Source organism: Thalassophryne amazonica, chromosome 9 (assembly GCF_902500255.1).
Source record: "Thalassophryne amazonica chromosome 9, fThaAma1.1, whole genome shotgun sequence".
In the NCBI taxonomy this organism is placed as follows: domain Eukaryota; kingdom Metazoa; phylum Chordata; class Actinopteri; order Batrachoidiformes; family Batrachoididae; genus Thalassophryne; species Thalassophryne amazonica.
This window is the reverse complement of record NC_047111.1, coordinates 86,954,222-86,978,482: the sequence shown is the minus strand read 5'-3', so window position 1 is coordinate 86,978,482 and position 24,261 is coordinate 86,954,222. Positions and strand designations below refer to the sequence as shown.

Below are 24,261 nucleotides of genomic sequence, written 5' to 3'. Positions count from 1 at the left end.
TGGTGCGCTGCGCAAAATGTTAAAAACTTTGATCAGCTGCAAGATCTGATTTTGATGGAGGATTTCAAGAACTGTGTACCAGAGAAGATTGCAACTTATATTAATGGGCAGAGGGCTGCAAAGGTTTCAGATGCTGCTGTTTTGGTGGATGAATACGTATTGACTCATAGGTCTTTTTCACAAAATGTGACTCCAAACATGTGTCTTGGTTCCAGTGTGCCAAGAGAGGGGTGTCCTGAGGGTTTTGGTCCGTCCAGTTGGGTGAAATGGGGGGGAGTAAAGAACTCTGTTTTGCATGATAGTGATCGGGTGTGTCACTATTGTCACAGGCGCAAGCACATTAAAGCAGATTGGGTTCTGCTAAAGTCAAGGACGTCTCTTGTTAAGCCAAAAGGAGTAGGTTTGGCTGCGCCGGTGCGTAATGCTGTGGAACTTAAGGTGGAAAACATGAGCTCTGAACCGTGTGACTCATACTTGCCTTTCATTTGTGAGGGGTTTGTCTTACTGGTGGGAGATGATAAAAAGTTGCATGTCAAAATTTTGCGCGACACAGGGGCGTTTGACTCGTTTATCCAAGCTGATGTGTTGCCGCTGTCTGTGGAGCCAGAGACAGGCACGTGGGTTCCAGTTTGAGGTATGGGTCTTAACGTGCTCTTTGTGCCTTTGCATAAAGTGTCACTTGAGTGTGAACTGTTCAGCAGGGAAGCAGTTTTGGCTGTTCGTCCTGCATTGCCAGTGGAAGGTGTCTCCGTTATCTTGGGTAATGGTTTGGCTGGTGCGCGTTTGTGGAGGAACGTGGCCCGGTCAGCTGTACAGAAAGAGGCGGAGCCAGTTTCTTCCTTACTTCCTCAGACTGATGAGAGCAGTAAACAATTCCCCCAGGTCTTCAATGCGTGTGCGGTTACTCGGACTATGGCATGGAGTGAGGTTAAGAATGAGAAATGTGAAAAAAAAATGTTTATGTACCTCTGTCTGATTTTCCTATGTCCTGGTCTCGCAGTGAGCTGGTGGTGGAGCAACATGCTGACGTGTCTTTAAAAGGTCTCTTTGATCAGGTGCGCCCAGCGAGTGACATTTTGGATTGTGTGTGTGTGTACTTTCTTCAGGATTCACTGTTGGTGAGGAAATGGTTGCCCCATGCGGGTATTGTCGGTGATCCTGTGCTTCAAATCGTGGTACCCAGTAAATTTCGCGCTGCTGTGTTAAAAGTCGCACATGATGAGTCTGGACATTCTGGGGTGACTAAAACTTATGACCGGGTCCTGAGACATTTTTTTTGGCTGCATCTAAAAAGGGACATTTCTGCATATATTAAGATATGTCGTGTGCCAGCTTACTGCTAAGCCTAATCAAGTGTTGAAGCCAGTTCCACTGAGTCCAATTGCAGTTGCATCTGAACCATTTGAGCTTTGATAATTGATTGTGTTGGGCCTTTGCCTCTTTCAAGGTCTAGGGCATCATATTTGCTCACAGTGATGTGTCAAGCTACACGGTATCCAGCAGCTTATCCCTTAAGGATGATAACTGCTAGGGCAGTGGTGCGGGCGCTTACTCAGTTTATTTCTGTGTTTGGTATTCCGAAAGTAATACAGTCAGATTAGGGCAGTAACTTTACATCTCATCTGTTTGGCCAGATCTTGAAGCAGCTCAGAGTGCGGCATAGCAGAGCGACTGCTTTCCATCCTGAGTCACAAGGCACTTTGGAACGTTTCCACCAGTCCTTGAAGTCGCTGTTGCGTGCTTACTGTACTGAGTTGGGTGGCGACTGGGAAGAAGGTTTGCCTTGGCTGATGCTGGCTGCTCGTGAAGTCACTGGAGAGTACTGGGTTTAGCCCAAATGAGTTGGTCTTTGCACATACAGTGAAAGGTCCTTTGGCTGTAGTGGCAGACAGTTTAAAGGAGCCAAATCCACCTAAAAATCTGATAGATTACATCAATGAGTTCAGACGGCGCTTGTATGTTGCAAGAGATTTGGTCAAGTTGAAAATGGCTGCTACGCAGAGTAAAATGAAGTCTCTGTTTGACATGCATTTGGAGGTGCGTTCGTTTTTGCCTGGTGATCAAGTGTTGGCCCTTTGTCCAGTTATCACGTCACCTTTTCAAGTGAAGTTCAAATCTCAAAGCCTGAACGTCGGAAAAAGCAACAAACGTGTCTTGTTAATCTGTTAAAACCTTACTATTCCAGGGAAGTGTCACAGTCAACGGAGGATGCTGAGGCCTCTGCGGTATGTATGGCAAGTAAATCTATTCTGACACTTGACAGTTCTGGTACCTTGTACAGTTCACTGCCGCCGGTCAGGGGAAGGGACAACGAAGCTGTTATTTTGGACAGTGCTCTTACACAGGGGTGTCTTAAGAACTCAGACGTTTTGTCAAATTTGATGTGTTGTTTGGTCATTTGCCTAGGTGTCATGCTGAACAGGTACGTGATCTACTACACTGCTTTTCATGTTTATTTTCAGATGTACCAGGGCGTACACATCTCATTGAGCATGATATTGATGTGGGAGATGCTAGGCCGATTAAGCAGCGCTTTTACAGACTCAGTTTGGATAAACGCAAGCATCTGGATGCAGAGGTAAAATACATGTTGGAGAATGGCATTGCACAGCCAAGTGCGTCAAGTTTGGCATATATATATATATATATATATATATATATATATATATATATATATATATATATATATATATATATATATATAAACCTGTGATAAAGGAGCAGGGGCTTGTCCTTGAAAGGCAGTATAAAAATACTTTGTATACATTGTCCAGGACAGTTAGACATATTTACTTGAACATGCTGCACCCAGGGAACCTAAATATCGGCTGATTTACTTCATAAGATAAAAAAGAAAAACAGAAAGCAAGCAGGATATGTGACATAAAACAGGCTGGAGTAGAAGCACTGAGCTAAATCTTCTGGATTCAGAGTCAAAAAAACTACTTAAAGTCTTGGATTAAAAACATATCTAAATTTACTTTGTATGTATGGGTTTTTAATGAAAGTGTCAAATACTGCATTAAATCATACAGAATTTCTTTACTGCTACAGTCGACACAGACAGACTGTTTGCATTCTTTTGCACACTGACCCTCAGAGGGCTACGAGACCACAGTCTGTAAATAGTTGGCCTACATTAGACAAGTAGGATGCACAGAGGTACATTATGCTGGTTTCTGTCTTTGTATAATCCAATTAGAGCTAAATGATAATCATAGGGGTCTGAGGATTAGACGCTTGGCGGTTGGAGCACCTGTGAACGACTCATTCCCTGGAGGCGAGGAACTATTGACTGCCTCTCTGAGCGGATTCAAGCACACAGTAAAGTAATTTTGGATCATTACTGGCATAGATTAAAATGTATTAGAACACTCAGAATGCAGGCTGGGGATGAAGGATTTACATATTAAAGGCTGATCATACACGTATAATGACACGTCTGCAGCAGCAAGGTTTAGGGTGCCAATTTCTTTCTCAACCTCTTCCACAGCAGACAGCATCTCATCTGCCGGGACATGTTCTCGGTGGTGTGCTCTTACCTCTGTCGGTGTCATAAAGGTAGACAAAGCGCTCCCACTGGTAGTGCTCCAGCAGGCTGAGCATGACGCCTCGTAAGCTGGGCCTCATCTGAATGACAAACTGCACGTCAGCATCGATGGGGAAGCTGGGCGTGATGAAGGAGGTGTGCAGAGCACCACAAAAGGAGGTCAGCGTGTTCATGGACTTCCTGTCGTAGAAGCCGAAGATGGTGTAAACTCCACGGGAGAACTGGGAGCAGACTGGGGATGGAAACAGATGGCAGGCTCAGGTCAGGCAACACCACAGTGACACATATTCAGGGTCAGTGTTTATTTCCATCAGGAGGAAGGAGGCCAACAGACAGCACAAGTAAGAAAAAACTTAAAGTTAAGAGATGCAGAAAGCTGTGAAGACCAAAGCAGTGGCAAAAAAAAAAAACCTCCATAATGGCATTAATAATGTCAAAAGAAATCATAGCTACACTCTAAACCCAAATGTTCAAATTAATTAAAAAGATTAAGTAGTGTAAACTCAAAGTTTTAAGAAAACGTTTGACTTGCTAAAATATTTCAATTTTGTGTAACATGGTCTTGCTTTTTGAGTAAATAAAACTCAGAGTTTTTGACTTGAACTAATTGTATATTAAGTAAACAAAGCTTCAAAGTATAACTTAAGCTCAACTTAAAAGAATTAAGTAATTATATATGAAAATATCTGAGGTAATTTAGTGAACACTTTAGCAGGGGTGGTGGCCAAGTGGTTAGTGTGCTTGGTTTTGGTGCAGAAGGTTCCTGGGTCAAACCCCACCCCTGCTACATTTCTCTATGTAATGTGGAGTTGTGTCAGGAAGGGCATTTGGTGTAAAACTTGTGTCAGCTCAACATGCAAATCCACCTCCGCTCTGCGGTGGTGACCCTGAGTGAAAAGCAAGGGAACAGCTGAAGGGGATTTACTTTTACTTAATGAACACTTTAATTTAATTGTAATCATGAGGTACATGTAGCATAAAATCAAAACTTTTAAGTTCTGGGTAGGGTTGGGTATCAAGAACCGGTTCTTTTCGGGTGTCATTAAGAAATGATTCGATCCACCGACATCAATAGCCTTTCTGCTTAACGATTCCCTTATCGGTCCTTCAGAGCGGCCGTTGTTTTGGGGGGTGTTTGTCGGTAAAATGATCATGTCTCTACGTTGATTACAAAACCCCTGCAGGGTCTGTATTCAACCGTTTCTGCAGTGCAGCTCTTCTTTGAAGCTTGAAGCAATGAAGCATTGACCCGACAGGCTGCTGCATTGGTTCTTTGTTTTATTTCACTTTATCTTAATTTTTCCCTGCTAAAACCCCAAAGAGCATATGTCTGTGAGTTGATAGATGTATTTTATAACTTAAAAACGGGACTGATGCTAACGCATTAGCATGTCTATGGGATTTTCAATGTTAAAGTTAGCATTAAGCTGTTAGAATCTCAGCACGTTTGTGTGCATTTGTTTTCAGTATCATAATTAATGGCTCAGCGTTTGTTGTTGTAAAAGTATCTTAAGTAAATTGTAATATGTTTTAATTTATTTTTATTTATATTTTAATAACAACAACAATAATAATAATAGTACCGTATTTTCCGGACTATAAGTCGCACTTTTTTACATGTTTTGGCAGGGGGTGCGACCTATACTCCAGTGCGACTTATAAATGAAAAATATACCGGCAGATTCTCATTTAATTTACTGTAATAAAACAATTTTACGTGACAGAGTCGCTCTGTTTTAAAATGGCCACCGGAAACGGAAATGCAATGCATCATGGGCACTGTAGTATAGCAGCCGTCCTATAGGTCACGCCGGTCACGATAACCAATCATGGTTCGGCTCGCAATGTGGTCCGCAAAATACAAACATATCCGTAGGTAAAATGCAGCTCACGAGAGGGTGCTCAAGGCTTGTGTGACTGTTCCTGCGACTTCTGACTACCATAGAAAAATAAAAATTTCAACATTACTGATAAATTAACAAGACAACGGAGAAGGCCAGAAAAAAATGCCACCAAAAAGAAAAGCATACTCTGCAGATTACAAGTTGCGAGTGGTGAAATATGCATCCGAAAACGGTAATCGAGCAGCAGAGAGAGAGTTTGGAGTGAGTGAGAAACTTGTGAGGGACTGGAGGAAAGCGGAGGTTACGCTAGCCACCATGAAAAAAACAAAAAAGCTAATCGCGGGCTAAAAGCTAGATGACCACAGCTAGAGGAACGAGTCCACACATGGGTGCTCGAACAACGTGCGGCCGGGAGATGAATATTAATGACTTTGTGGGAGGACCTTCTTGGTGTTACCGTTTTATGCAACGCAACCACCTCTCTATCAGAGCAAGGACAACGGTTTGCCAAAAACTGCCAGCAGACTTCCAAGCCAAGGTTGACAGTTTCCGCGAGTTCATTGAAAAACATGTAACTGAGCACAATGTGACACCGGATCACATTATAAACATGGATGAGGTCCCCCTCACTTTTGACATTCCCATGGGCTGAAGTGTTGCAGAGAAAGGGCAAAAGAGTGTGAATATAGTCACAACAAGTCATGAGAAATCACACTTCACAGTGGTGCTGGCATGTTGTGGAGATGGATCAAAATTACCACCAATGGTCATTTTTAAAAGAAAAACCATGCCAAAAATCCAATCCCTTACAGTTGCCATTGCCGTGAATGAGAAAGGGTGGCTGGATGAAGAAATGATGAATCTATGGCTTACAAAGTGCTACACTAAGCGTCCGGATGGTTTCTTTAGAGCACGCAAAGCCCTGCTTGTGATGGACAGCATGCGAGCGCACATAACGCCTCAGATCAAAGCTAAATTAAAAGTTTTCAACTCCATACCTGCCATCATCCCTGGAGGCTTAACCAAAATACTTCAGCCACTTGACATCTCCGTAAACCGGAGCTTTAAGGCAGTTTTACGTAACCTGTGGGAGCAGTGGATGACGGATGGGAAGCACAGTTTCACAGCAACCAGGAGAATGCGCGCCGCAAATTTCCAGGAAGTCATCGGATGGATCGACAAAGCATGGGCTTCAGTGACGACCAAAACCATCGTGTGGGGATTCAGAAAGGCTGGACTAACTGGAACTGAGGAATCTGAGGAAAGTGACACAGAAGAGGACGCAGCGCTTTGTCTTCCTCTGGAGTTGGCGCAGTTGTTTCAAAGCGACACAGAGGATGAAGAATTCAATGGTTTCAATGATTCGCAGTGAAACTGAGGGTTAAGTGAACTTGTTCGCATGTTATTTATGTTACGGTATTGTGATGTTCCTGTTACTCTCTTGGCATGTTGCACGTTTTCACGTTTCACATTTTCGGCACCCTGAGTGACATGATTGTTGTGAGTAATGACATCTGTTGCAGAACCACATTCATGTAGTATTCTGTCAAATAAATCTTCTCAACTCAAGGTGGTGCAGTTTCTTCCCCTTGCTGTCACAATATTATCATCTGAACTTTTCATGTTAACATACCTGTATGTCCATGGGACTTATAGTCCAGTACAACTTATTTATGGTTTATTTTTCTTTATAATGGATAAAGTGGCTGGTGCGACTTATACTCCGGTGCGACTTATTTATGGTTTATTTTTCTTTATAATGGATAAAGTGGCTGGTGCGACTTATACTCCGGTGCGACTTATAGTCCGGAAAATACGGTAATAATAATAATAACTGATAATGCTACAATACAATTTTAGCGAAAGAGACAAAAAGAACCTGATAAAACACAACAGAAAATATAAAACCAACTAACAATGAACATAAATAAATGTTTCCTGTCAACACCTAGTGACGCTCACACCTCCACTTCATGCCGGTTTTATTTAAGTTTAATGACAATTTGTTTTTGTCAAACCATATTTTCAATTTGAAAATTTCTTCAGTGATTTCCTCCAGAACTATCTGCCAAGCTAGAATACTGGTGCATCCTAGTAAGAGCAGAATACTGCTGGAATGAATTTGAATAAGGAAAGTTGTTTTTTTTTTCCTCACTAAATGGATGCTACACTCACTGCAGTTTATTGTCTGGAATAGCCCCTGATTGCATTTCAGAGCTTCTAGAATTCAAACATTTTCATGCGGGTGGTGCTGGGGGGTAATTTTGGGTTACAGCTTTTTTTGTTTTTCACCACTTTCATCCCTGAATATGTCAGTTGTGAGTCACTTTTGTGCGGATTAAAGTCACTAACTGGGACTTCTGTCTTGTTGCGAGAAAGAAATGAGAATTGTCCTCCATTCTGTTAACACAGCTCCAAACGCTGCGTGGCTCTCTGCCAAGTCAAGTTAAAATGATAGAGTCCAGTCGGAATTAATAAATTCAAAGTGAAACGCTGTTTAAATCAAATGACACCTCTTTCCAAATGTTGTAATACAAACAAACTACAATTGATCAAAACATTTTTTTCCTCCCAAAATGAGACGTCCTGCACTGACGTGCAGCAGCCGGCTGAGGTCAGCTCAGAGGTATGGAAAGACATTCCTGCCAAAATGTCTGAAACGAACCCCCAATCTCAATTCTCTTTTGTACCCCTTCCCCTTGGTCCTACCCCTACCCCTACGCCTACCTCTTTAAAACAAGGGGTAAGGCGAAGGGGTATGCCTCTAGCCCTATGAATTGAGACACCCCTCCGCCTTAGGAGAAAAAAAAAATTGCCCGTCTCAAACTGCCATCTTCACTGTTTGTTAACATGGCAACCGAAATGCAACTTGTTGCAGTAGCCTGTTTGCTCTTTTTATTTTTTCGCCTTTCTGCGTAAATGCAAAGAAATAGAAGTCTCAGATTTATTCGATGCATCTCAATCATGTCATGTTAATTAATGTAATTAATTTGTAATTTATAATAATAATAATAATAATAATAATAAATAGTATTAATAATTAATTAATTAGCAATTGATTAATGTCAATAATACTAATAATAACACTACGTAACACAATTTTTGTTCCTGGCTTCTACGTGTTATATTTCAACTGCTTATATCTAAAGTCTATGGAAAAATGACTACATTCAGCACAAACTTTGATTTTATTATTTTTTTTTATGTTCTAGAAAGTTCTAAAAGTTTCTTGAAATTTCTAGATAATTCTGGAAACTTCTAGAAAATTCTGGACCGTTCTAGCAGTTAAAGAATATTCTAGAAGCCTACTCAGTAGTAGTGAAGGCGAATCGAGAATATTCTTGAAAACAGACAAATTTCAAAATATCATTGTCCTGATCACAGAAGCAATGTTTCTGTGGAATAACAGCTATTTTCTATTTATTTAAGGCATAACAGGTTAGGAAAACACACTGTGTACCCAGGAACAAAACAAAAATTTTACATAGTGTAATTAATCAATATTTGTAATAATTAATATTTTTGATTAATCATTAATTGATTGATTAGTAATTCATTAATTAGTAATTAAAATAAACACTTGAAATATATCAGTCTGTGTGCAATGAATGTATATAAGTTTCACTTTTTGAATGGAATGACTGAAATAAATCAACTTTTTCATGATATTCTAATTATATGATCAGCACCTGTATGTATGTTAAGGGCTGCATCTAGTTCTGTTAACCTTATATTTCTTTTTCAAATTCTCCCATTTTTTTTTGCATCCAGCCCTATTTCCTTTAGAAATTTCTTTGACAAATAATATCAGTCTATTACTGTGTAGGCTCTCAGTTGTCCAGGTTGTTTCCATAGTAGAGAAGCTTGAATCTAGATTCAAACTTCTCTACTATCAGTCTATTAGGACATCAGGTTATGTGTTACACATATACATGTGTGTGTATATGTATTAACGCCTCAGCACACAAGCGACGTTACGATATTCTTCAGAACGACAATATATGCAACATGCATCCAGCAGCATACACGCTGCTGTCACAGGCAACTGCCTGTAAAGTTTTTTGGCAAGTTATAACTTTCTAAACAGCGTAATTTGTAATGAAAGCTGCTTTCATTTGTGCGGCTCTTTTGGCACCATGTTTATTTCTTTGGAGACAGCGGTAAGCTCCTTCTACCCCTCCAAACTGAGTGTGCATCCAGATTCACTCCAAACGGAGGGGTTTGAAGCCCCCCACGTACCCCTCCGCCTTTCTCCAAAAAGAGAATTGAGACACCCCTCTGTCTCTCGTGCCAGCGCAAAATGGGGGGTAAGGGGTAAGGGGAAGGGCCGGGGGGTAGAATTGAGATTCAGCCGAAATGCTTTTGACAAAAACTACAGATTTTGTTTATTTCTATTTATGTCCAGAGTTCAAGGATCCAGTGATCACTTTCATATATATTTACTTAACGACTCAATAAAATGTTGATGACATAGAAAACCTGTAAAGCCTACTTTTAGTACACAGAAAACTCACAAGAGGTATCGATAAGGGAATCGATAAGGAATTGGATCGATAATGGCATTGGAAAAAGAGTCTGTTGCTCTATAAAAAAGCCCTCCGTAAAGCTAGGACATCTTTCTACTCATCACTAATTGAAGAAAATAAGAACAACCCCAGGTTTCTTTTCAGCACTGTAGCCAGGCTGACAAAGAGTCAGAGCTCTATTGAGCTGAGTATTCCATTAACTTTAACTAGTAATGACTTCATGACTTTCTTTGCTAACAAAATTTTAACTATTAGAGAAAAAATTACTCATAACCATCCCAAAGACGTATCGTTATCTTTGGCTGCTTTCAGTGATGCCGGTATTTGGTTAGACTCTTTCTCTCCGATTGTTCTGTCTGAGTTATTTTCATTAGTTACTTCATCCAAACCATCAACATGTTTATTAGACCCCATTCCTGCCAGGCTGCTCAAGGAAGCCCTACCATTATTTAATGCTTCGATCTTAAATATGATCAATCTATCTTTGTTAGTTGGCTATGTACCACAGGCTTTTAAGGTGGCAGTAATTAAACCATTACTTAAAAAGCCATCACTTGACCCAGCTATCTTAGCTAATTATAGGCCAATCTCCAACCTTCCTTTTCTCTCAAAAATTCTTGAAAGGGTAGTTGTAAAACAGCTAACTGATCATCTGCAGAGGAATGGTCTATTTGAAGAGTTTCAGTCAGGTTTTAGAATTCATCATAGTACAGAAACAGCATTAGTGAAGGTTACAAATGATCTTCTTATGGCCTCGGACAGTGGACTCATCTCTGTGCTTGTTCTGTTAGACCTCAGTGCTGCTTTTGATACTGTTGACAATAATTTTATTACAGAGATTAGAGCAGGCCATAGGTATTAAAGGCACTGCGCTGCGGTGGTTTGAATCATATTTGTCTAATAGATTACAATTTGTTCATGTAAATGGGGAATCTTCTTCACAGACTAAAGTTAATTATGGAGTTCCACAAGGTTCTGTGCTAGGACCAATTTTATTCACTTTATACATGCTTCCCTTAGGCAGTATTATTAGACGGTATTGCTTAAATTTTCATTGTTACGCAGATGATACCCAGCTTTATCTATCCATGAAGCCAGAGGACACACACCAATTAGCTAAACTGCAGGATTGTCTTACAGACATAAAGACATGGATGACCTCTAATTTCCTGCTTTTAAACTCAGATAAAACTGAAGTTATTGTACTTGGCCCCACAAATCTTAGAAACATGGTGTCTAACCAGATCCTTACTCTGGATGGCATTACCCTGACCTCTAGTAATACTGTGAGAAATCTTGGGAGTCATTTTTGATCAGGATATGTCATTCAAAGCGCATATTAAACAAATATGTAGGACTGCTTTTTTGCATTTACGCAATATCTCTAAAATCAGAAAGGTCTTGTCTCAGAGTGATGCTGAAAAACTAATTCATGCATTTATTTCCTCTAGGCTGGACTATTGTAATTCATTATTATCAGGTTGTCCTAAAAGTTCCCTAAAAAGCCTTCAGTTAATTCAAAATGCTGCAGCTAGAGTACTGATGGGGACTAGAAGGAGAGAGCATATCTCACCCATATTGGCCTCTCTTCATTGGCTTCCTGTTAATTCTAGAATAGAATTTAAAATTCTTCTTCTTACTTATAAGGTTTTGAATAATCAGGTCCCATCTTATCTTAGGGACCTCGTAGTACCATATCACCCCAATAGAGCGCTTCGCTCTCAGACTGCAGGCTTACTTGTAGTTCCTAGGGTTTGTAAGAGTAGAATGGGAGGCAGAGCCTTCAGCTTTCAGGCTCCTCTCCTGTGGAACCAGCTCCCAATTCAGATCAGGGAGACAGACACCCTCTCTACTTTTAAGATTAGGCTTAAAACTTTCCTTTTTGCTAAAGCTTATAGTTAGGGCTGGATCAGGTGACCCTGAACCATCCCTTAGTTATGCTGCTATAGACGTAGACTGCTGGGGGGTTCCCATCATACACTGTTTCTTTCTCTTTTTGCTCTGTATGCACCACTCTGCATTTAATCATTAGTGATCGATCTCTGCTCCCCTCCACAGCATGTCTTTTTCCTGGTTCTCTCCCTCAGCCCCAACCAGTCCCAGCAGAAGACTGCCCCTCCCTGAGCCTGGTTCTGCTGGAGGTTTCTTCCTGTTAAAAGGGAGTTTTTCCTTCCCACTGTAGCCAAGTGCTTGCTCACAGGGGGTCGTTTTGACCGTTGGGGTTTTACATAATTATTGTATGGCCTTGCCTTACAATATAAAGTGCCTTGGGGCAACTGTTTGTTGTGATTTGGCGCTATATAAAAAAATTGATTGATTGATTGATATCAATACAATCTTATCAATACCCATCCCTAGTTCTGGGAACAACTGACTTTAAGTTTATGAACTCAAAAATATTGTGGCACCTGATTATCTCAGTATTTTTGAGTTCTGCTAACTTGTTTGGGTTTACAGTGTATGTGAAAAAAACGGACACTATGTTTTCCCCATAGCCATGTTCTAGTCTCTGGAGCCGTTCTCTTGTCCTTAGTCTAAATGCAACTGTTTGGGCAATCAGATGGAAATACTGGGGGAACTAATGTGCTGGCCATAGCTTTTATGGGACAAATATCTGCCAACATTCAGATGTATAAGCATTGGGCTGTGCTGCCATAAAGGTTTTACAGCAGGTCCTATCTTCAGCTGCCTGCTCCATGATGGAAATGAGCTACAGCCTCAAACACTCCAAACACATGGACATGTCATGCTCGGCCCTGATCAGGTTTTTGGTCTACTTGCTTCCCCTTTCTTTGACCCACTTTCTGCTCCTGTTCTGTTTTATTAGTTATTTATCATGTATTTATTCCCTGTTCTATTTTACTTTGGTTCTCTGTTACTTTGCATTCTTTAGCTATTGTCTAGTTCTTTTCTTGTTCTGCCAGATTGTGTTTTCATTGTTTATCATTCAGTCATCTATTAATTTCTGTTGATCTTTCGTATTGGTATTTTTGTGTCATGGCTTGTTGATTTTGTCATCTGGTTTTCATTTGGTATTCTTCAGTCAGTTGTGTTTTCATTATGTTATCACTTGTTTAGTTTTGCTTTAGTATTCTGTTTCATGTCTCCTGATCAGTTATCATGTCATGCCTGGTTCCTAGCTATGTTTTTCGGCCCTAAGTTTTCATTGTTACTTTTGTTCATAGTAATATTGTATTCCATAGTAGCTTCCATAGTTCTTAGTTTTGTGTTTCACTCCAAGCTGCACCTGCTTTTTGTTTTCATCCCTCTGACATCTCTGTCTGTGTTGTCACGTCATGTCACTCCACTAGTTCTGTGCCCTCCTCTCACACTTTGTCCCAGTCTGCTTTGTGTTTTCATTTTGTCACATTCTTGACACCTGTTCACACATCTTTGTCTTTTCTTCTCTCCACCTTGTGTTCTCTTCCCTCACTGTCTTGCACAACATAGTATCTTTGTTCATTAGCCACGCCCCCTTTCTGGATCCTTCCTCTCACATGCACCTTGTTAACACCACCTGTTCCTAATTAGTCCACATGCATTTAAACCCTCACAGTCTCAAAGTCCCTGCCAGATTGTTGTTGCTTCCAGCACACTCTCCAGCCTTTTGTTCTCTGTCCTGATTAGTCTTGCCGTGTACCAGTTCCTTGCTTTGTGTTTTTTGACCTCCTTTTTGCCTCAGCCTATATGCTAGTGTTTGCCCGTGCATCAGACCCCTGCCCGGAGATGACTGCGTTTTTGCCTCATCCTGCTTGTGCCTCTGCTCCGTTTTCTGACAACCTGTGTACTGAACCTCTGCCCGAAAATAAACATGACGACTTGTACCTCAAAGCCTTTGGTTTGGGAGTTTGTATTGTGGGTCCACCCGCTCCTGGGGTCAGACTGCCGCCCGTCATGACAGGACATAGTGTGAAGTACTTCATTTGTATATAATAGATGGTTTAAAATAACACCAGGCAGGAATGTGTCAGGAAGATGACTGATATTGCTCACTGCTGATGAATGCACTGACTGTGAGCAGCATGGTGGCCAAGTGGTCAGTGCACTAACTTCCAAAACAGAAGGTTCTTAGTTGAAGACCACCTGTGTTGTTTCTCCATGGAAATGGAATTGTGTCAGGAAGGACATCCAGTGTAAAACATTTGCCAAATCAACATGCAGATCCACTGTAGAGACTCCAAACAAAAAGAGAGAAGCTGAAAGAACTGACTTTATAATGTAGGCATTAACTGAGGATGGGTGTTTCGCCAAATGTTGCTGCCTTTCTGTTTTACACAATCTGCACTGTGCAGCTCACTGTTCAATGCTCAGTATTACTGCTTTCAATCTAAAATCAAATTTAAGAGTTGCTTTTAGAAGGTAAAGACAAAAACAGTCATACTAAGTAACCTATCAATTTCTAGCGAGCTGTCCACAATCAATTTTTTTTTGCATTGATTATCTCATCCATACATTAATTTAGCATAGATCATTTTTACACACACAACCATTTAGCATGAACTATCCTCATCCACCCATCTGTTTTCTATACCTGCTTACTCCAACTCAGGGTCACCGGTAGGACTGGAGCCTATCCCAGCAGTATCCTCTTCAATCCATCTTGCAATTCATTTAGCACCATTTATATCCATCCTCCCTTTTTACACAAGTTGGCATTAAGTAAGTGATAATTGGAGATAAACATTTTTTGGGGTCACCCTTTACTGATGTATCAAATTTAGAAGAAATCAGCAAGGATTTGTGAGGAGGAGACCAACAAACAGACATGTAAACATGACTTAGGGTTCAGTAGTTCACCTTTTCAAAAGTTGATCTCAGTGGGCAATCCTGGAATCTCCATATGTGTGCAAAGTTTAGTGGCAATTGGAAAGAAACTATCTCAATGACCTTGACCCAATGATTGATCTTTGGTAAATCTGATGTTGACTGGGCAGTCCACCTATATATATATATATATATATATATACTCTGAAAATTGGCCAAAGGAAGTGAAAGGGAACAAATAGGTAGATAAATTTTTATGACATCCAGTTCAACTTGTAAAATGGAAGCATTCATTTATTTTTGATTTTAAAAGTTATACAGCAGACTGCCTCCCTCAAGACAAATAAAATGACATATTTGGGCTTATGAAACAGTAAGCGCTGGTCAGTTTGAGTAAATTCTTACAGATCACAGTCAACAGTAAAGATGCACATCACTGACTTTATTATCGAGGCCAAGTGGAGTCATTTTGCGACACTGCAGCATTCATAAGTTTGTGTTCTGAATACTAACACAGGCTTTGTCTGCTGGTTAACATAGAATTCACTTCACCATCTGTACAACTCCACCTTTTTTCCTCATCACCTCTTCTTTTGTATATGTGTTTCATTCATCTTAATCAGTCATTGTAAAATTACTTGTATCTTTTAGCAAATACTTGTTTTGTTTGCATAGAAAACACAGAGTGCTGCATTTCTGGTCTCAAACCATTCCAACACTTCTGTTGCAGCTTCAATATGTGCGTTTCCACTTCTCTGCTTCCCGTCAGCACTCACGGCCTCGTTAAATTAACAGGTCGATCCGACAACCTCAGTGGCACCGGTGCTTTGTCAAGTGTTCGACAAACTCGTACTTTTGCGCCTGAGAGCGACTGTCCTGTAGTTAGCTGGAGGTCTTTTAGTATATCATAAAATGCAGTTTTGACACAACCTGATGTGTGCCCAAACTGTGATGTGTGTGTGTGCTGCCCTGCAGAGCCAAGCCTACAGGATTCATAGGGTCCTACTTTAACAGTGCAGGACCAACAACCAGCACAAAGCGCCAAGTGGGTGTTTGCAAGCCCACTTGCTATTTTGGTTCATATGAACACAGCGGCACGATTTGCAAACAGGCAAGCTGAAGTGGAATATAAATCAGACATTTTGATGAATAATCAGCCAGGCACATTACTGGTCTCATATCGTTTAAACAGATATGCCAATATGCAGAATCTGAAAACTATTACACCAAATTAGTGTAAGGGCCAGACCCATTAAATCTGGCTCCTAACTACATATCTCTTTGGGGATGGGAGGGGAGCACATTCCTATATTTTTCTGAAAGCTATGTGTCTCTAGAGTTCATTTGAGCATGATAGCAATCAATATCAAGTCGCTTCTTTGTTTTACAGCCTTTCAAGCTGACCCCTATCTGTGACATTTTGTCTGACACGCCTGTCTGTTATCAAAGCATAATAAGAGTTGATGAGATTCCTGTTCTGACCTTAAGCTCACATCTATGATTTCTGCAGGAATCCATTACAGTGGCTGACCTTTCAGAATGTTGTAAATTACAATGCTGTTTTCTTTTATATTTGGATGTCTCAGTCTTTCAACAGTTTTTATCTTACAACCCAAATTCCAGTGAAGTTGGGACGTTGTGTAAAATGTAAATAAAAACAGAATACAATGATTTGCAAATCCTCTTCAACCTATATTCAACTGAATACACCACAAAGACAAGATATTTAATGTTCAAACTGATAAAATATGGTTTTTGTGCAAATATTTGCTCATTTTGAAATGGATGTCTGCAACACATTTAAAAAAAAAAAAAGCTGGGACAGTGGTATTTTTACCACTGTGTTGCATCACCTTTCCTTCTATCAACACTCAATAAGCATTTGGGAACTGGGGACACTAACTGTGAGTGTCATGACTGGTTATGAAAGGAGCATCCCCAAAAGGCTCAGCCGTTCGCAATCACTAATTTGTGAACAACTGTGTGAAAAAAATAGTCCAACAGTTTAAGAACAATGTTTCTCAACATTCAATTGCAAGGAATTTAGGGATTCCATCATCTACAGTCCATAATATAATCAGAAGATTCAGAGAATCTAGAGAACTTTCTACATATAAGTGGCAAGGGTGAAAAACAACACTCGTGACCTTTGATCCCTCAGGCGGCACTGCATTAAAAACCAAAATCATTGTGTAAAGGATCTTACCACGTGGGCTCAGGAACACTTCAGAAAACCATTGTCAGTTAACACAGTTCGTTGCTACATCAACAAGTGCAAGTTAAAACTCTACCATGCAAAGCGAAAGTCATACATCAACAACATCCAGAAACGCAGCCGCCTTCTCTGGGCCCGAGCTCATTTGAAATGGACAGATGCAAAGTGGAAAAGTGTGCTGTGGTCCAGAGGTGTCAAGTAACGAAGTACAAATACTTCGTTACTGTACTTAAGTACACTTTTTAGGTATCTATACTTTACTCCATTACTTATTTTTCTGCCTACTTCTGACTTCTACTTATTACATTTTCACACAAGTATCTCTACTTTCTATTCCTTACATTTTTAAAACAAACAGCCTCGTTACTCTTGGCTTCAGCGCCGGTGGATGAAGCGCAGTTTTACCGAGGTGCCAGCGCAGATTTATCTGACCATGGGTCCGAAGAAGACACTGACGGCGGAGGAGGGAGACGATATCAAGAAGTCCCTGGACTTTTTGTCTGAGGAAATCTCTGTTGTTAAAATGCAGCAGAAATCCATTATGGAGCTGGTGGAAGAAGTGAAGGCTCTCCGGATCCAGAATGCCGAGAAAGACCGGCGTCTGGTGCACCTGGAGAACCGTGTTGCGGAGTTGGAACAGTACACAAGGATGAACGACGTTATTATTACAGAAATTCATATTAAACCTCGATCGTACGCACGGGCGGTGTCAGAAGATAGCGGTGGGGAGGCCAGTGAGCAGGAGGCCAGCTCAGTGGAACAACAGGTGGCTGACTTCCTGCAATCTAAAGGTATTCAAATGGACTGTAATAACATTGAAGCGTGCCACCCCCTGCCCAGGAGAGAGGATGGAGACAAGGGAGTAGTTATAATGAGGTTTGTCAACAGAAAACATAAAATGGCATTGTTAAAACAGGGACGAAAACTCAAAGGAACAAACGTATTCATCAATGAACATCTGACCAAAAGAAACGCAGACATCCCCAGGAAAGCTCATCTCTTAAAAAAGCAGGGAAAAATTCAACACACCAGAACAAGCAAAGGTTATGGTAATCAGGAACATCGAGGAACTGGACAAATACGACCAATAAGGTATGAGGACACAAACACATCACAACACCATGACACAGACCAGAGGAACCTATTCATCTACTACATCATCTACATCTGGAGACAAGAAGGATATAACTCACAGGATTGCTGATCATGGAAAACTAGAACTGAGAACATTTAAATACACAGACCACAATGTACTGGACTTAGAACACGATATAGACCCGGACAATAATTTCTTCTCAAATATTAATGACAGTTGTTGCTATTATACAGATGAACAGTTTAATCGGATTATTAAAACGGATAACAAATTATCAATAATCCATTTCAACAGCAGAAGTCTGTATGCAAACTTTAACAACATTAAAGAATATTTAAGTCAATTTTAAAAAAAATATTTAACATAATTGCTATATCAGAAACATGGATCAATGAAGATAAAGGAATGGATTTTGAACCGATCGAAGCAGTGGTTCGCAGATTGAAGCAATGCTTCAACCTACTGTTTCGTTTATTCTTTCTTTCTTTCACTTAATTTTCCCCCGCTAAAACCCTAAAGAGCATACTTCTGTGAGTATTATTTACCTTTTCTATGTTAAACCGACCTGTTATGGTCTTCTGAAACAGTTGATAGATGTATTTTATAACTTAAAAATGGGAGTGACGCTAAAGCGTTAGCATGTCTATGGCATTTTCAATGTTAAAAGTTAGCATGAAGCAGTTCCAGCTGTCTTCACGTTCGGGTGCATTTGTTTTCAAATTGGAATATTTCTTAAATTTATTTTTGTTTATATATTAATAATCTAATGATTATTATATACAATTTCAGAGAAAGAGACAAATAGAACCTGAATAGAAACACAACAGAAAATAAAATATAAAAGCAACTAACAATGAACATACATACATACAGAAATAAATAAATGTTTCCTGTGAAAACCTAGTGACTCTTCCACCTCCATTTCATCCCTGTTTTATTTAAGTTTAATGACAGTTTGTTTCGGTCAAACCATATTTTCAATGTGTTTTCTTCAGTGATTTCCTCCAGAACTATCTGCCAAACTAGAAAACTGCTGCATCCTAGTAAGAGCAGAATACTACTGGAATGAATCTGAAAAAGGAAAGTTGTTTTTTTTTTTCTCACTAAATGGATGCTGCACTCACTGCAGTTTATTGTCTGGAATAGTCCCAGATTGGATTTCAGAGCTTCTAGAATTGAAACTTTTTCATGCAGGTGTTGGGGGGTAATTTTGGGTTTTGGGCCACATGTAGAACGAATCAGTTTTTAAATTAAGCTTTCAATTCATATAGTGGCATCTACCTTTTTTTTTTTTTTTTTTTTTTTTAAAGGTTACTTTATACTTTTATACTTTAAGTAGGTTTTGGAGCACAACTTTTACCAGAGTGTTTTTAAACTGCAGTATCTATACTTCTACTTAAGTAACAAATGTGTGTACTTTTGACACCACTGCTGTGGTCTGATGAGTCCACATTTCAAATTGTTTTTCGAAATCACGGATGTCGCGTCCTCCGGACAAAAGAGGAAAAAGACCATCCAGATTGTTACCAGCGCAAAGTTCAAAAGCCAGCATCTGTGATGGTATGGGGGTGTGTTAGTGCCCATGGCATAGGCAACTTACACGTCTGTGATGGCACCATCAATGCTGAAAGGTACATCCAGATTTTGGAGCAACACATGCTGCTATCCAAGCAACGTCTTTTTCAGGGACATCCCTGCTTATTTCAGCAAGACAATGCCAAGCCACATTTTGCACGTGTTACAACAGCGTGGCTTCGCAGTAAAAGAGTGCGGGTACTAGACTGGCCTGCCTGCAGTCCAGACCTGTCGCCCATTGAAAATGTGTGGCGCATTATGAAGCGCAAAATACGACAACAGAGACCCCGGACTGTTGAACAACTGAAGTCTTCATCAAGCAAGAATGGGAAAGAATTTCACCTACAAAGCTTCAACAATTAGTGTCCTCAGTTCCCAAACACTTATTGAGTGTTGTTAGAAGGAAAGGTGATGTAACACAGTGGTAAACATACCACTGTTGCAGCTTTTTTGAAACATGTTGCAGGTATCCGTTTCAAAATGAGCAAATATTTGCACAAAACCAATAAAGTCTATCAGTTTGAACATTAAATATCTTGTCTTTGTGGTGTATTCTGTTACGGTTAGGGGTTATGGCTGCTAACTGGAACCAGGACTAAGGCAGACAGAGTGGGACCCCAGGATGCAGTTCAGCTCAGACAGAGAGGGTGGCGTTAAAGCACAGTTTTATTAAACAAAAATAAGAATAAACAGTCAAGGGTGGAGACAAAACAGGTGGAGGAAATCCTTTTCAGAAACAGGTGCAGCCACACTGAGGGATCATCATGCCAGAGTGGTGAAGCTACAGAGTCTTCTTCTGAAGATGGGAGAGTTTCCATACACAGACAAAATATAATCACGGACTCTCTTCTTCAAAGATGGTGAGCTTAACTGGAACAGAGTTCCTTCATTCAAGGCAGGTGAGTGTCAAAACCAACAGAGTTCAAACTCAGTTCAAACATTCTTTCGTCAAGGGAGGCAAGTGTCAACAAAACAGACTTAAACTTGAATTTTCTTCTTCTTCATAAAAGGAGTGCAAGCTGAGAAGTCTGCCTTCAGAGGTGGGAATCAACTCAGGAATCTTCTTATCAAAGTGACAAACAAACTGGAGAAGCTGCTTCAAAGTAAAACCTCAGCCTTCGTACAACAAAAGAATGTCCTTTTCCTCTTAGGAGTAGAATACAAACTCAAAAACAAGTTTTAACCAAAGTCTTTTCTTCTTAACCAAAAGTTCAAATCCAGAGAACAGAGTTAACTCAGAAAATCTTTTCTTCTGAGTAATGAGTTCAACTCCAGAGTGCAAAACCAAAATCATACTCACTACCAAAACTGGTAAACAGGAAACATCCTGGAAATTAAGCTGTTGCACTATTAGACACCATAAACATACACTCATAAATGCAATGGACCCACAACTAAGGCCAAACAGGAGTCACTATATATAGTCAGCCTTAACTGTTGCAGTTGGACACTGAAGCAGGTGCACTTAATTAGAGACTGATGATGTGTAGGGAATTTAAGAGAACACCAGATGGCAGTAAACAGACATTACCTGAAACTGAAGATAATAAAAGGGAACACCAGATGGCAGCAGATAGCCAGGCATTGCTAGAAACTGGAGGAAATAGACAAATGCAGAGACTACTACTTGACAAGATAAAGGTGAAAAGACAAGACGTAATGACCTCACAAGGAGACAAGAGCTGAAAGAAGATACTCTGGGATTAACTGTGAGGACATAAGGAGATGAGTGCAGAAATAAGATAAGAGTAGATAGGAGCTGGGGACAGATGTGAGAAGAAGAGACAAAAAGGAGACAAGACACTAAAACCTCAACACTGACAGTGAGGACATAAAGAGATGAGTGCAGAAATAAGAAAAGAGTAGATAGGAGCCGGGGACAGATGTGAGAAAAAGAGACAAAGAGGAGACAAGAGACAAACCCCAACACTGACAGAACCACAACAGTACCCCCAGCCCAAACGACTGGCCCCCGACAGCTAAGAACAACCGACGAGGCCAAAAACACCCAGGGGCAGGAGACAAACACGGGGGCCCCAAACCGAGAAACCAAGAATAACCCCAAACACTGAAAAAGAAACACCGGGCAGGAGGTGGGGGCAGGGCCCAAGAAGGAAAACCTGCTAAACCGGGGAGACCCACCCAGAGGACCACAGGACAACAACCCCTGACAACCACTGGGCAGGAAAGGCCCACCAAACAAAGGTGACCCGGGCAGAAACCTAGAACACCGGGGAACAGAAAAACACTCGGGCGGGAAAGGCCTGCCAAATGGGGCCGCACCGGTTTGAAACCCGGGGGACGAAACAAATGAATCACGCCCCAGCAGGAAAGGCCTGCCAAACAGGGGCGTACCGGTTTGAAAACCATGACTGGTCTGGAGACCAGGGGATGGAAACATAGGAGCTGGGGCAGATGTGAGAAGAACAGACAAAGAGAAGACAAGAGACTAAAACCCCAACACTGACAGAACCACAAGAGTATTCAATTGAATATAGGTTGAAAAGGATTTGCAAATCATTGCATTCTGTTTTTATTTAAATTTTACACAACGTCCCAACTTCATTGGAATTGGGGTTGCATGAACAACACATTTATGATTAAAACACTAGAATATAATTTAATTTAAAAATGCTCCACCATCTGTTTGCTTTGTGCTCTATAACATAATTCTCATCATTTGCTGAATTTCAGCATTGGAAAATTAAAGCCTTCTTATTCACAGTTAATACTGAATGCATTCATGCTTTTAGTATAAATGTGTTTCGTGATGATGCCCTGTTTCAGTATCAGTTTTCACCTTCCTGGGTGTGTCTAATGAGTGAGCACAGCATGTTTTGGAGAAATTACCATTATCTTCACGTCACAGCACACTTTATTAAAAGGCCCCATCACACTTAGTATGAATGAGCACAAGCCAAGCTGAATCAAGCGGAATGTAAAAAAAAACAAAAAAAAAAACGCAATTCATGCCACATCTGGGAGGGAATAAGAATTGTTCAGGACAGCCATCCGAATACCCAGACTGCACTCTGACCCATCCTGACTGATTTGTGCACATGCCCTGCACATGAGCCTCTGAACACAGTACAAATGTTGATGGAACACATGAGGATTACTCAGACAGCTGTCAGAATGCAGTGAGAATGTGATGAATACTCTTAAACTGCGTTTACACATAACGACGGCAAGTCACGAATGCCACGAAGTATACATTCTTCGCCACTGATCACGAATGTGATGATTTGGGGAAGAGGCGTTAGGTGTCCTCAGGACCTGCTGCAACCTGTTACCACGCATTACGATTAATGGCACGTGTTGCTGGAGAATTATTAGGAACCATTACGCACGGTTAAGAATACTGTTGCGCGCTATCGCGTGTAACAGCCCATCGTTAAGTTTTGTCACGCTGTGAATGAGGCGAATTGTCTCCACACACACACACACACAAACACACACACCTATATTCATCCAACCGTCAGTTGCTGAACAATTCAGATCGCTCCAGTTTTCTCCTCAAAATCCACAGCAGAAGAACTTTGTGACTTCATGCTTGGTTGGGCTCTGTGCCCAAGGAGGAGGAAATGAGCGAGCCAGATGTGTGGCTTCACGCGGCTCTCGTCTCGCTCGTTTTCACAAACATCAGGCACATGCAGCAGGTGGAACACCTGCAGGAGCACGCTGAGGAGCACTGGAAGGAGTCTTTTAGCCGACTTGGCGTCACTGTCCTTCAGCATACTGCAGCAATGAAACTGAATGCGGTGCAGCAGGGTTTAATTGTGCACACGTCAGAGAAGAATGCTGTCATGCTCTATTAAGGATCACAACTAATCAAGACGGATCAATACGCTCAGTTACGACCTACACGACAAGAGGTGAAATGAGGGTGGTGCATGACATTCGTGGAAGATTTTTTTTGACAGCCAAAAACATGCTCCACGAAAATCACAATATCACACACCAAAACACATTATTAAGAAACCTATTCAGATGCGTTAAGTCATGTTAAGAATGTCAATAATGTGCCAAGAATGATGCAAATATGACATTCGTAATGCATCCTGCCTGTGTGTAAATGCAGCATTACATTGACATACGAGTGACATCAGATTGCAGGTGGAGGAAATATAATCCAACAGCACTTGAGGTGCACTCGTGGTGCGTTCAGGGACAGTCGGGACATTCATCCGAGATCCGAAATAGCACACAATTTAAACCGCCCCTCAAACGTGATCAGAATGCTTTGAATGCTGTTTTCATGCTGTACGAATATTTAGATTGCAGTCAGACCTCAACTGTTTTGCACATGTGCAAAAGATTCAGGGCAGCCACAGGAATCTGCACGACTGCCAGACTGCTCTCAGAATTGTTCAACTTCCTCGAATACACCTCAACACTTCCGCAATATGGACCAAACTTTCATTCGGACACCATTCAGCCTGATTCGGCCTGTAGTGTGACGGGGGTATCATGAAGCGGAAGCTAGGGTCACTGGGGAGGATGGTAAGTTAATTATACAGTTCCACTACAAAAAAAGGGACATGCACACCCATGTTTGGCAGAAACAGTGCTTCTAATATGAAGACATCTTCAACCCATCTTTTGTTACTTACAGCGACGTACACGACACTGCACTGCTTCTGCTTTCAGCTGCTGTCATCACAGCATCTTATCTGTCTCCATATCACCAT

At 40.9% G+C, this 24,261-nt stretch overlaps 1 protein-coding gene across 1 annotated transcript in view; it reads right to left on the bottom strand.

The window, feature by feature from the left end:
* gria3a (glutamate receptor, ionotropic, AMPA 3a) overlaps window positions 1-24,261 on the bottom strand; it is a 367,539-nt gene that overhangs the window by 297,345 nt on the left and 45,933 nt on the right. The window contains exon 3 of the mRNA XM_034178685.1: window positions 3,543-3,782. Coding sequence (XP_034034576.1) covers window positions 3,543-3,782 — 240 coding nt within the window. The remainder of the gene's footprint in view (window positions 1-3,542; window positions 3,783-24,261) is intronic.